The sequence below is a fragment of the Leptosomus discolor genome, chromosome Z, assembly GCF_034619465.1.
Source record: "Leptosomus discolor isolate bLepDis1 chromosome Z, bLepDis1.hap2, whole genome shotgun sequence".
Classification (NCBI taxonomy): domain Eukaryota; kingdom Metazoa; phylum Chordata; class Aves; order Leptosomiformes; family Leptosomidae; genus Leptosomus; species Leptosomus discolor.
The window spans coordinates 61,876,316-61,890,365 of record NC_141419.1 but is presented as its reverse complement, the minus strand read 5'-3'; the positions used below and the strand labels follow the sequence as shown (position 1 = coordinate 61,890,365).

The following is a 14,050-nucleotide window of genomic DNA, read 5'->3' as shown; positions in this document are numbered from 1 at the left end:
CTCTGCCCCACACCCTGCACCCCCCAAAACATGTGGCGAAGCAATGTTTATATCTGAAAAGATACTGAGTAGAAAAAACAGATTGAATAAGGGAGATTGTTTGTATTTCCTAATCTGTGTGTTCATGGTGCAGAGGTACTGTTCATAGTTTTTTTCTATCTGTATTTTATGCACTTTTAAGAAGCAATAAAATCCTGAAAGGTTTTTTATTATATTCATCGGTGTGAGTGAATGTGTGGAGAGAGGAGTGCATGACCAAGCACAAAGTTTTCTGCATGTTTCTCCTACTCCTTTATCACTCTTAGCTTTTTGGTTTTTTTTACTCGTTTACTATTTGAGCTGTTAGAGTCAGTCATAAGGGCTTTTTAATCCCAGTTGTAGAACAAATGTCGTGTTTGCCAGGTTAGTATTGAAATGAATCTGTGAGATAATCACAGGAAAAAGTAAACACAGAGAAAGGATTATGTGTATTAATGTATACATACAGAAATCATGTTCATAAAAATGGAATACATTACGCTGTTGGCTAATTTGTTAAAGTGAAGTACAAAGGATAGTATCATGTCGCTATTGTAAGTACTTTAAGAAAAGGAAAAGAGAAAAAAATCATGTGGAGTCTGTTTTGTTCTTACCTGCAAAGAGGCCCCTGGTTACAACCTTGAGCTTCAGTTTTTACCAACGTAGTGAAAGCTACATTTGTCTGTGTGTCTTTGAGAATAGAATGGGTCAGCTCCTTCCAAGCTGTGCATGTGTTCAGACATTTGACAACTGCTTGTGAAGTGTCCCATTTTATCTCCACATTTGTTTAAAAGCTGGTTGAAAGGCTGTTAAGAGAGTCCTAAAAACTCTTGATAGTAATTTATGGTAAGTTCGAATCATCTACGAAATTAGTAAAGATTGGAATAGTGGCCTTCTGTATAAACTATTATGTACTTTACAGTATTTCTCTGAAGAAATACAGGTTAAGCCTAATGTGTGTAGTAACACCGTAGATGGCAAGATTTTCAAGCCTGTTTTTATTTATTATAGTGATAAAAAAATATTTTTCAGCTTTTTCCTCTTCTTGGATCATGTGGTACAGTTGTGAAAGATGACAGGTATTCTTTAAAGAATATGCTGTCAAAAATGTGGATAAATTGGAAACACTTCCTTTACACATTCCCTTGAAATTATTATAATATTCTGATATTATGGTACTCTGAGCAGAATAAATATTTTGTATTTTCCTAACATTGAATAGATTATAATGTTTAAATGGGTTTTTGTATTTGTGAGAAATGACCGGCTGTACCTCATGGTCAAGTAGTATATGTACTGGTGTTCTAATAATGGTTATTAAATATAGCATAACCTGCTAAGATATACTTTAATTTAGAGAAATATTGCTATGTATTGACCTTTTAAACTACTCTTTTACAGCTTCTGTGATCTTGTTAGTGTGCATTGCAATTGTAAAGTTCAAAACCAGTTAAATAACTGTTGGAAAAGCTAGAATCCGTATTTTACTTAAAAATTTGGGTGAGCATTTTACTAAATGTTTTGGAATATTAAAAAAGATATATCTGTGAGTGAAAGTAACAGCTTTAATAATAATTTGTAATAATTACTTGCAACAATCTAGGCATAAATGTGAAACACTTTTTTTTTTTTTTTTTTTTTACTTCAAGAAATGTGGGAAGAGTTAAGATGGATCAGTGTGATTTTACAGTTTCAGCCAGTTTCCGTGAACATTTCCTTTTGAACTATTTGAAATAGTCTTTAGGACATGGAAATAGCTCATGCATCTTGACTGTATAGGTTGTGGATTATGTATTTGGTATATTTGGTATTTTGAGGTAAGCTTTTTCTCCTGGGGTTGTTTTCCATGGGAGAATTTGCTTTTGTTTTAGGGACAAAAGTTTGCTTGGTGACTAGTTGTGGTTTGACTTAATAGAAGGTGAAAAGATGAGATGTTAAAAACAAAAGATAGTGTATTCCCTTAACTATGATTTAATTCTTAGCAAGAGAAGAGGTAAGATTTCAGGATGTTATGGTTGCTAAAGTCTGTGGATTAAAGAAAGTGATGGGACGAATAAATTGGTACCATGGGGGTACTGTGAAGTAGGATAACACCTCTGTCTGGAGAAACCTTCAATCTTCAAATTACTGCAGGCTGGAAGGGTATTCTGGGGAAATACTGGTTTGCTTACCCTGTTTCTTGTCTGCTTTTAGCCACTGTCAGAGTACACTGCCTAGATTAACTGTTGATTTTCATCTGTATTTATTGTTGCCTTCTAACCCTGTGTCTCTGTGCCTGCATGGTTGAGTCATTGCTCTTATTTTGCTGTATTAATTTTCTCTCCAAATTGACTGCACAGTTTGTCAACAAAGATAAATCTCATGTAGTTTAAAAAAAAACCCCTGGGAATTAATTTGAGGAATATTAGTTAAAATTGTTTCTTGAAACAAATTCTATATTTTACAGCTCTACTACCTTGCTGATGATTGTGATTTTTAGTTTTGAAAATGTGCAAATGTTATCAGCATCTACTATTTGAGTTTATATTTGTGTTTAGTTTTTTTCTTTCATAATGGTCATCATATTAATTTTTCTTTGTTTTTAAATTTTTAAATTTCAAGTACCTTTGTTGCACAATTGCATCAAAGCCAAAGCTTCCATTTTAAGAAAAGAACAAAAATGCTGTTTGGAATGAACTCATTAAAAGTCCTTTACTCCTCTGTAAAAGTTGCAGGTAACTTACAGATAGTTTTTCTTAGTAAGGCAAATAGTCATAGCAGGCAGTCAGAAGTGCTTGTTCCATGAGAAGGTAGAACTTCTTCATACAGAAGTTGTGATCTTGTGTATCAGTTTTAGTTGTTGCATACATAACATGCTTGACATAAAATCTCAAAAAACAAGGAAATGCAAACTGAGAGTATTAAATATTCATTACTTCTTACTTTAACCTGCATTCTTACTTCATCACCTGCTCAACTATTGAATGTTACCATGTTTCTTAGTCTTAATCAGCGGCATCAAGACTTCGGTCTACCATCAAGTTATTCCCCATATTTAAGTAAGATTACTGGAACTGTACAGAGTTCAGTTCTGGGGGGTGTGGAGCAGGTCATGGTTAAGGGCGTGTTTAGGGGATGTCTTCCCAATAAAGAAACGTGCCTGAATTGTAGCAGTTTTGATTAAATTTCAGTTTTTCTAACTGCTTGAGCACCACGTAATGTCTTCCCTGGAGGTGCTAGTAATTGCTGTTATAATGAAGTCTCATCTCTTTGTGCTCAGTTTTGTAGCTTTGGTCTTGGTTATACTGACTCTTACATGCCTGAAATTAGAATTGCACTTTCTGGATGAATTTGAAATAAAACAGTATCTACATGCATGGCTTTCTGAATGGCTTTTACTATAAAAATTTTATAGGCAATAATGTAAGGAAACAGCTGAAATCACATGAAATCAGTAGGTTTCTGCTATGGTATATTTTTTATGCAGTACATCATTATGGTTAGAAATACCTATGAAACGATGTAATTGTTTTAGTTTTTATACTTTTTGGAGAAATGGTAAATTTATGCATGTAAATTAAATTTTAAAATAATTTTTCATATTAGTATTGCTTTGTAAGTAAGTAAAAAACATAGATAGGCCCGGTGAAACTTAGTGACTTCCAGCTATCAACTCATCAAAGATTTTTGCTGCTATTATTTCTATTGTGTATGCGGTTTCAATCCATGTTAGATTTGATGTATTAAGTGTTAAGCAGATATGAACTTCCATAAGTTCTCTTCTCTGAACATCTCAGACTTAGAACCTGATCTAAATCTTACTGAGGTCAAGAGAACTTTTCTTTGGGTAACTTCATCTGTCTTATAAAGCGCTTACAAATTTGTATTAATGTACAGTCTTTTCAGGGGCTAGATCGGGTGTGTATCTTTTGACTAAGACTACTATATAAAATTGCATTACTTTATAAGTTTATTAATACTTTTTTTTTTGTATCTTTTTCAGGGAATTGAGGAATGGAATATTGCCCATCTTAATACAATATTGGATGTTGTAGGAGAAGACTGTGGAATTTCTATTGAGGGTGTAAATACGCCATATCTATACTTTGGCATGTGGAAAACAACATTTGCATGGCACACTGAAGACATGGATCTCTACAGTATTAATTATCTCCATTTTGGGGAGCCAAAGTCATGGCAAGTTCAAATTTTTATGAAAGATGATTTAATTTATCTCTTTGTTTCAGCTGACTAAACCAAACGGAGTACAATTGCTTCACAGTGATAAGCTTTACTGAAAAGCTAAGATAGTAGGTTTTTTGGTTTTATTTTAAGCTGAGAATGCTATGAAATATGTGCGATATGTAATGTAAAGAACATCACAGTAATGCATTCTTCTATTTTAAAGGAAAAGACTAATAAGTACATAAGGCTTATTTGAGTTCAACAGACAAAGATTGTAATGATTCCATATGAGAAATTTAATGAGTTTGGAACACCAACACTATTTGAGGGAACTTTGAATTCCATTTTGAAATCATCTTTGAAATCAATTTCTTTGGTTCAGTTGCCCTTCAGGACTGCCTAACATTTTTGCATTAAACATGCATTTAATTGCTTTTTTGACTCAGAGTCGTGTTCTCTACTGTTAACTTGGTAGGCCCAGTAGGAGATAAGATTCAGCGTTAAAGGTTTTTCCTAAATATGAAGCTTCTGCTGTCCTTTCTTCATAATCTTAGATTTTTTGATTGAACAGCCTTAATAGAGAGACAGGTAGGTTTAATGCTATAGATTGTGGTGTACATGTATATACTACAGAAAGAGAAGATGATTCCATCTTTGTGATAATGTCAAGAAAGAGACAAGATTGTTAAAGAGAGAATGTTTAGACAGCCAAAATTAGATGGGTTAGGAGATTGAGACTGGACCTCATAGTTTATTTAGGTTATAAGAGGAGTAGGGTTAAATGGATCTATAGTGAAGTTCAAAGTAAAGCAGGTGGTTTAGGTTCAGGAATTCTTTTCAGGAGTTCAGCAGATACAGAATGATGAGAAATCTGATCTTTAGATTGCCTACAATTTTTGCTGTGGGCAACTTTACTATTACCTCTAGATTGCTGTGGCTAAACTCTTTTTTTGTGGATTTACCAGTGTAAAATGTGTACCAATACCTGTTCATCTTCCTCTATGAAGTGGGAAAATGAGGAAGGATAGGTACAGGGTGGGGGGTTTGGAATTCTTTGAAACACACTGGAACAGGTTGCCTAAGGAAGTTGTAGCTGCTCCCTCCCTGGCAGTGTTCAAGACCAAGTTGGATGGAGCCTTGATCAACCTGGTCTAGTGGGAGGTGCCCCTGCCATGGCAGGGGGTTGGAACTAGATGATCTTTGAGGTCCCTTCCAACCCAAACCATTCTATGATTCTATGATTTCACGTGAAGGTTTTCAGATTTTTGAATCCCAGTAGAGAGGAAGTAGTAAAGGGCTTATGAGCGTGATGGGATAAAAATGGGTGGTGTTCTGATAGTAGTATTAGAAAATATTACAGACCAAAAAAAAGGTGAAGAAGGGAAAGTATATTCAGATTGATGCTAACATTGTACAATTTAAGAACAAATATAGCAATAAAGTAAATGGGTTAAAGAGACTCAGCAAGATCCTGACAGGGTCTTCTGGGATAGCATTAACAGGACTTTCAGTGTGATCAGCAGCTGACAAAGATAGATCAAAATTTGGCCAGGTGATGCGGAGTTCAGCATGAGTGGAAGAGTCTTGCTACCTTTGCACAACGTATGTGTACCATTGACAGAACTAATGTGTTTCTTAGTTTTGTTCTATGCGTAGGAAAAAAAACAGATATAGAAAATTACAATGAAGTGCAAACTTTTAGTGTGAAAAATGGGAGTAATGTATAAAACTTCTGTGAGAGATGGGGAGACAGTTATGCTCAGATTAGAAGAGGAGAGGATTAGCCACATTTCTTGTTGAAAATTACAGACAAATTAGAAATTAAAATGTTAGGAGTCACAGAGATTACTATAATTGGAGTAGGGATTCTGTTTGTAAAAAGGAAGCTATAATCAGTATAGTGATTTGTCAGCAGTCTTGAATCTGAGCAATCACTTGGTAGTTACAATGTTCTTCATAAAGTGGGAGAAGTTTGCTGAGTAAGACACGGGAATTAGAAGAAAAGGAGGGATTTTTTTTATCTTCTCTCTCCTGTGGAAGAGGATTTTGTTCCTTGAATTGTTTAAATTAAGTAGGGAAATTTTTTAGGTGGTAATGGACCTTGAAATTTCCCATCTCCAAGCAGCCAATGTGTTAACTTCATAAATTAAGTTTATGAGATTTCAATTTGTTGAGCCATAAATTCTAAAAATCTAATGTTTATATATAATAAATATTAACCACCTAAACAGATAGTAGAACAAATTAGTGTTGCTCGTAGAAGGTGGCATAGGATTCTGAGCCCTCTGTCTGGAATTAGATAGATGGCATTATTTTCATATAATGTGGAGGTTGCAGATTGCCTTTTATCAACTGTGAAACTAATGAATTAGGTTCATTGTGAAAAAATTGCTGTTGTAAGTTTGGTTGTAACAACATTTTATGGGTTTACAAGTTCCAATTTGTGGAATTTTGAGACTACAAATTAGCAGGAAAAATCATCAGCTGTTGTTCGCCGTCAGTATAACACGGCTTCAGAGAAGTAGTTTGAAGTATTTAGCGTCATACTGAATTAGCTTGCAGCAGATAGAGTTACCTGTTGTCTGTGCATGTACCTGGCTGAGGAATAATGGAACTCAATGTTTCACCTTCTGTTTCTTGTCAGTGAGATGAGAACAACTGGGGGAATGAATACAAGAGACTGCTTGTCTGATGACCATTTTGCTTGGCTGGGTACTTTTTGCACAGTAAAGCAATAATTCTTTCTTTTTGATGTGTTTTTATGTTCATACTTTGAATAATATTCTTATAAAAGTTGTCCCACTTGTAAAACATAACACTTAACTAACAGAGCACCTGACAAGGATCGCTGTTTTTTCTTCCATCTATCATACTATGCACGTGTTAAAATTAAGTAGGTTCAAATTCAGTTTCAAATTTATCTACTGCCTACACTTAGGAAATTCTACAGTACTGAATAACCAATTACCCTGTTGCACAAAAAGCCATACAAATGACACAACAGTCCAACCCACTTTTTTTGTTTGGAAGGTTTGATTTGTAAAATGCAGTATTGAAGCGTAGGGTCTATGAAGTCACCAGAAAGGCAGAAAAGATAATATTGACTACTTTAATGTTTCTGAATGCATGGAATTTTCCGTGTTAGGCTTTACATTCATTTTATTGATGATGTTAACTGAGTCAAGATGGACTTCTATTCTGCAAGATCTTTGGCTATGAGATAGATGAATTTAATTTTTGATATTCTAAAAAAACCCCTCACCTAAGAAACCAAAAGCATTATCTTTGTGTTCTTCGTTTAGAGCATTGACAGATGTTGCAACTTGAATAGTTTCCTTTTGGCTCCCTCATTAGTAACTGTGGACAATATATGAATGCATATATTGTAACAATATCATATATTTCAGTGCTTATAGATTATTTTTTTTTTTCCCCTGCATTGTTACCCATCATGGGGTTGGATGGTGAAGTATCTGCAGAGGCTTTCCTTTGAATAAGCTTTATCCTTATTTAAATCTTTCTTTTCTTTAAAGCCCAAATGTCTAACATATCTGAAAATGTGATCTGTGGCATTTTTCCAACCATAAGGGATACTGTCCTGAGAACTGCTGAACTGTTCTGGATTGCCAGGACTCTTCATTTTTAATGTGGAACTTCACTTTTCTGTTCTTATGACAAGTAACAGTATGGATTAGCGTAAGAGGATTCTTATGCAAGATACAAGAAGTCTATAGACAAAGTAAGGGGAGAGGTTTTTTGCAGTACTTAAGTGCAAATCATTAATTATTTGGGCAAATAAATATTTTATGAGCTGATTGTTACTTATGTATAGTTGTTGACTTAAGAATATTTCTGTAGAAGTTAAATGTTTTGATATATGGTCTGGGATTGTAATCTGTGGTGTAGGGAGATCATAGGTTAGACGGAGCCAAACTCTTCTCAGTGATGCACAGGCAAAACAAAAGAAAGGTAACAATAATCACAACTTGCAAGAAGGGACATTTCCGTTTGATAGAAGGAAGAAATAATTCAAAATGACGTTGTGACAGATTGCTTAGAAGGTGGCTGAGTCTTCATCTTTGGAAATTTTCAAAGCTTGACTGTATGTTACCCTGTGCAAACTAATCTAACTTTGAAATTAGCTGTACATTGATCAGGAGATGGGACTAGATGACATTCAGGTCCCTTCCAGCCTAAACTTCGGAGGTACTGAATTTTAAAGAAGATGGTGCTCAAAGTTACTTTGCTAATGTGTGGGGTGACTTGAAAACCAACTCTGAATTACATCTTTTCTGCAAAATTTTAAACCTGTGGGTAAAGTTACTTGCAATTCATTTGCAACCTAGTTTGTGCTGCTAGTTCTTTCTAGTTTCTATCTACTTACATGTTTTTAGCCATTTTTCTTAATCCGCATTCTGGGAAGTATAAAGCCCTTGGAAAGAGAGGATTAGAGGAAGAGCAGACCTTTCCTCCCCCCATTCATGAAACAGGTGCAGCAACAAAGAAAGCAACAGTGTGATAAATAACTTTGAACTCTCACTTTGAAGGTCAAGAAGAAGGTATGTTCTTCTCTTTGACCAGAAGTTCTTGGGTTGTTGTTTTTGAACAAGGTTTTGCACTGCTACAGTTGGTAAGAACCATTTAGGTATTGGAAAAAAGTTACCAGTTTATTTTGCATAAACTATGGATGTACAATATATGTGAACATTTATTTTCTAACTCTGCAGTGTGTAGCTTAGAGAAGGAAGTTTTCAAAAGCTAACAACCAATCTCCTGAACTGCTTTGCTGATCTGTGGGTTTTGATGTTTTTAGTGGTGGAACAGACCACTTCATATTTCAGTGGAGCCACCATAGTAATGATTCTGTAGTATGAAATGTAACTTCTTTGCCTTTGATGTCTAGAATAATGCGATTCATATGGCACATATACATGTAATGACTTCCTGAGGCATAGACAGTAAGATCACTATAAAATTTAAGAAATCTAAGTTTTTATATTCCTAGTGATTATTCCAGTAAAGTTGTGTTGTAACTGTAGTTTTTTGTCTTCTTTAATACATTTTACTATGCAAGCTGAATGACATTGTGTCATGGTCCACTCAGTGGACTCTTGATGATTGGTTTGCTGTGATCTCGAAGTGGAAAATTCAGACAACCACACCAAAGGGGTTTGCTTCAATCAAACAGTGAAACTTTATTGTTTGCCCGTAAAGCGGCGTGCGATAGGTGAAGAGGGTGAAGGGAAAGGAGAAAGTAAAGTGAAAAGCGGAAGGAGATTGATAGCTACCACCGTGGGTCCAAGGCATCCCTATGGTCCCAGGTCCAGGCAGCGTCCTGTGGGTGCTAACGATCGTCGTGATCCTTGGTGGGGAAAGGTTCCAAAGTTTGGGTGCTGAGGAGCCCCTTTTTATGCCAAGTAGCACCCCTTGCTCCTCCTCTGCATCTCTGCCTCTTCTTGGCTCCATCGATGCTGATCTGTGTTTTTTGATAACATTCTCAGGCTCATACCTGGCACCAGAGAACGGCACAGCACTCTTTAGCCAAAACAGAGCCGTCTTGCTTCCGCAAGGCTCCCTCCTTCAGCTGTTATCTCCCCTCACAAGGTTTCCAGAAGGGAGGAGCAGATAGCAGCATCTCTTATCCTTTTGCTGTTTGCTGAGAGTTGCTCAGTTCTCACCCTTGCTCTGTCCAGGGCATAATGACCTCACAAGCCTGACATTCCATTCCCAGGATCAGCCACTGCTTCTTGGGCAGGCCGCTGAAGACTTTGTCAAGATGTTAGCCTAACTTTTGGGGTACCTTACTGTCCACATCCCTGATGACAAGGTTGAGACAGTGCTGTTTTCAGACTGACGCTTACACATTGATTTTACAGTAATCCATAGCTTTAAATTTATTTTTGTTTTATTAAAATTTTAAGGTTATTAAATGTATTAATAACTTTAAATGCTTTTCAGGTCAAAAAAAGTGCATCTGTTTAATTTTAACTTCATGAGCTGCTTTGCATTATCTGTGTTGTGGACAAATCAAATTTTACTCAGTTTCTTTTTTTTCTTTTTCATCCTGGACATTAGAGAAATGTAAGTCGGGTCAGCTATGAAAGTCGGAATATGACTGATAGTTCGTAGGATTTTTATTAATATTGATACTTATTAGTGTATGTTCTTAAACCAGGGTTTTCATGTTGGAAGAAGCTTGGTGATAGAAGCTCTTTCTAGAATTAGAGTCATAGAATAATAGAATAGTTTGGGTTGGAAGCGACCTCAAAGATCATCTAGTTCCAACCCCCCTGCCATGGCAGGGGCACCTTCCACCAGACCAGGTTGCTCAAAGCCCCATCGAGCCTGGCCTTGAATACTGCCAGGCAGGGAGCATCCACAACTTCCTTAGGCAACCTGTTCCAGTGCCTCACCACCCTCAGGGTGAAGAACTTCTTCCTTGGATCTAGTCTAAACCTGCCCTCTCCCAGCTTCCAACCATTACCCCTCGTCCTATCACTGCAGGCCCTTGTAAAAAGTCCCTCCCCAACCTTCTTGTAGGCCCCCTGCAGGTACTGGTAGGCCACTATAATGTCTCCCTGGAGCCTTCTCGCCTTCTCTTCTCCAGGCTGAACAAGCCCAACTCTCTCAGCCTGTCCTCATAGGAAAGGTGTTCCAGTCCTCTGAGCATCTTGGTAGCCCTCCTCCGGACTCACTCCAACAGCTCCATATCTTTGTGTTGGGGCCTCAGAGCTGGACGCAGTACTCCAGGTGGGGTCTCGCGAGGGCAGAGCAGAGGGGCAGAATCACCTCCCTCAACCTGCTGGCCATACATCTTTTGATGCAGCCCAGGATGCAGTTGGCTTTCTGGGCTGCAGGCGCACACTGTTGGCTCATGTTCATCCTGTCATCCACCAGCACCCCTAAGTCCTTCTCCCCAGGGCTGCTCTCAATCCACTCATTGCCCAGCCTGCCTCTGTGCTTGGGATTGCCTCAACCCAGGTGCAGGACCTTACACTTGGACTTGTTAAACTTCATGAGGTTGGCCTGGGCCCACCTCTCCAGCCCATCCACATCCCTCTGGATGGCCTCCCTTCCCTCCAGCGTGTCAACCTCACCACACAGCTTGGTGTCATTGGGAAACTCGCTGAGGTTGCACTTGATGCTACTGTCCGTGACACCAACAAAGATGTTAAACAGCACTGGTCCCAGTACCGATCCCTGAGGAACACCACTTGTCACTGGTCTTCGCTCAGATATCAAACCTTTGATCGCAACCCTTTGAGTGCGACCTTCCAGCCAATTTCTTATCCACCATCTATCAAATCCATGTCTTCCCAGTTTGGAGACCAGGATGTTGTCAAAGGCTTTGCTCATTAGTAAGGATGTCGATGAACACTTAAGAACACTTAATTTTAATAGTTTGTATAGGTCTTGGTGAAAACTTTCGAAATGCTGAAGCAATGTTGTTTGAAACCGTGTTAGTAAATTGGCTAAGGCTTTGTGATTTTTTTTTTTAGATTTATTTAAACACTACTTAATGCTAAATGGGTATTAGTCATGGCCAACATACAGCCATGTTTCTCTGTTAATTAAAGGCTGAATAGAGAGAATCATAAGTATGCATCAAATCTATGCAGTGGATTAAGGATAAATTAAAGACCTACTTCAGATACAGATGAAAAACAGGATCACTGTATTTATTTTTAGCTACAATAGTAGATTGTATAGGATGCTTTTAAAGATTATGTGTAAAATTTTGTTTCAAAAAGCACAGCTGTAATACTTAACGTTATGCCGCACTTAGTTTTTCTAAATAAATATTCTTATGTTAGTATCTTAAAAGCAAGGCACTATAGTTTAACTTGAAGTTACAAAGACTTAGAGAAGCTTCAATGCTGAATTATTAATGTTTGGATTATATTAATATATTCCGTTAAAAAAGTAGCAATGATTTTCATTAATTATTGTCAATCAGCATTCATAATAATGTGAAAATCACATACAATTACATCCATTTAATTTTACTAATTAAAGTTATGGAACTGAGTTGTACTAAAGATTCTGGTTTTGGCTTAAAGGAAAATAAAAGGAGAGAAAGCGTTTTTTTTAGGCATGTTGTTATGTGGGTGCATCTATGTGCAACATTGAAACATTCCTAATAAAACTGAACTTGAATAAGATCTGTTTTTTTTTTTTTCTTGTACTGGTTTCTCTTTCTTTGCCATGCAAGGTAAAATTTGTGTTTTACTGTAATGAACTAGCAGTTGTTGAAAAAATAAATTCATTCTTGTAAAATAGAAACTGTGAAGGTAACAGTAACTCAAAGGCTATTTAGGTTTTCCATCTGAGTGTAAAATCAAATTGAATAGTAACCAAAGTAGTTACTAAAATTAAACAGGTTGTGGATTGCTATTGTCAGCCAAGTTCCTAGAACATTGTTTTTTCCTTTCATTAAGTCAGCTATCCTAATTGTCACCAACCATGCTTCCTGAGCTAAAGACTGAACTGAGTGGTCACAGCTACTAGACTACTGTGTGTTGTGGCCTCTGCTGGGTTTTGAGGAATATAGGTAGAACAGGAGCTTACCTTGCCGCTGGTGGCGTATAACAGTGGATGTTACTGCCTAAGACTGAGATTCTATCTGTAACAAAAAGAGGCAGAGAAGTTGTTAGCTTATTGAGAAGTAGACATTACCACAGACCCATATGAAGACAGTGATGAAAAACACCAACTTGCATTGAATGAATTATTGCTTGGTAGTTTTAGATTAGCTAAATAAATGGCTATAGCCCAGTTAAATCATGACCTGTCTTACCTTTCTGAGAGACTTACTGAGTGCTCAGTTGTCCAGTTTTGCATTTTGGTAATGAGAAGTACTTAAATGTTCACGTGTACAAATGGAAGTACGTGTCTGCGTATTACCGCAAAAATGTAATAACGTACTTTTGGAAGAATAACTTTTTAGGAGGAATACCAGTCAGAGACAGGTAAAGCAAAGAGAAGTCTAGTTTGAGTTTTTTGTTAGACATAAACACTGTCTGTTCATGTTTTACTTTATGGAGTTGTGTATTTAATGACATACAGCACAGTATGTAATGCTAATCATAGCATTTGTCTCTGCTGGGGTGTGAAAGATGCAAACACATAATTTAGATTGCTATTACTATAGTATAGATTACGCTGGTGCATGTGTAATACAGAGTGGAGAACAAGCACAAACACTTTCAAAGTACAAATGGAGAGAAAATCGGTTTTTGTAAGAGTGAAATTCTGATTAAAACTGCAAACACTGAGCAGAGTTGCACTGACGTTCTCTTTTTGTTTAATAACATTTGCAGTGGGTTTTCCGTAGTCTTGGGTTTTGCTACAGTGCAACTTAGAGCACTGCCTTATGTAGTGGAAGGGTCTTGGTTCTATGCAGCTCTTTCAGTTGTAATGGAGTAAAATTGTGTGTGTGCAAATGAGAGCTTGAGCTAGGATGTTTATTTCTTGTGCCAAATGAGGGGCCTAGGGTCCTTCACTTGCTTTTTCTGAGTGAGTTGGCAGGGGACATTAATGAAATCGGTGTTGATAGTGTAGTAAAACAAAATACCTGTGTGTTCACTTAGTTTGAAAAATGTGGATTTGGGCTATGTTGTACAGGTGAATATGCATTTTCTCCTTCTCTGAACCATATTTTTTGTAGAGCAGGATCAATCCGATGCTGTTGCAATCTTAAACCGAAATTAAAGCCTAATATATCACATATTGAAGCAGTTAAATTCAATAATAAAGTCTATATACAGTATTAATTACATAAGTACAGTAAATATGTGAATAACAAAGTGTTCAGAAAAACAGAACGAGATTACAGCTTTTCAATAATCTTTAATTTTCTAGCTGTAAT

At 36.8% G+C, this 14,050-nt stretch overlaps 1 protein-coding gene across 2 annotated transcripts in view; it reads left to right on the top strand.

Moving 5' to 3' along the window:
• KDM4C (lysine demethylase 4C) overlaps positions 1-14,050 on the top strand; it is a 262,110-nt gene that overhangs the window by 19,257 nt on the left and 228,803 nt on the right. For both annotated transcript variants that reach the window (XM_086480286.1, XM_086480285.1), the window contains exon 4: positions 4,001-4,194. In XM_086480286.1, the coding sequence (XP_086336412.1) occupies positions 4,001-4,194 (194 nt within the window). The remainder of the gene's footprint in view (positions 1-4,000; positions 4,195-14,050) is intronic.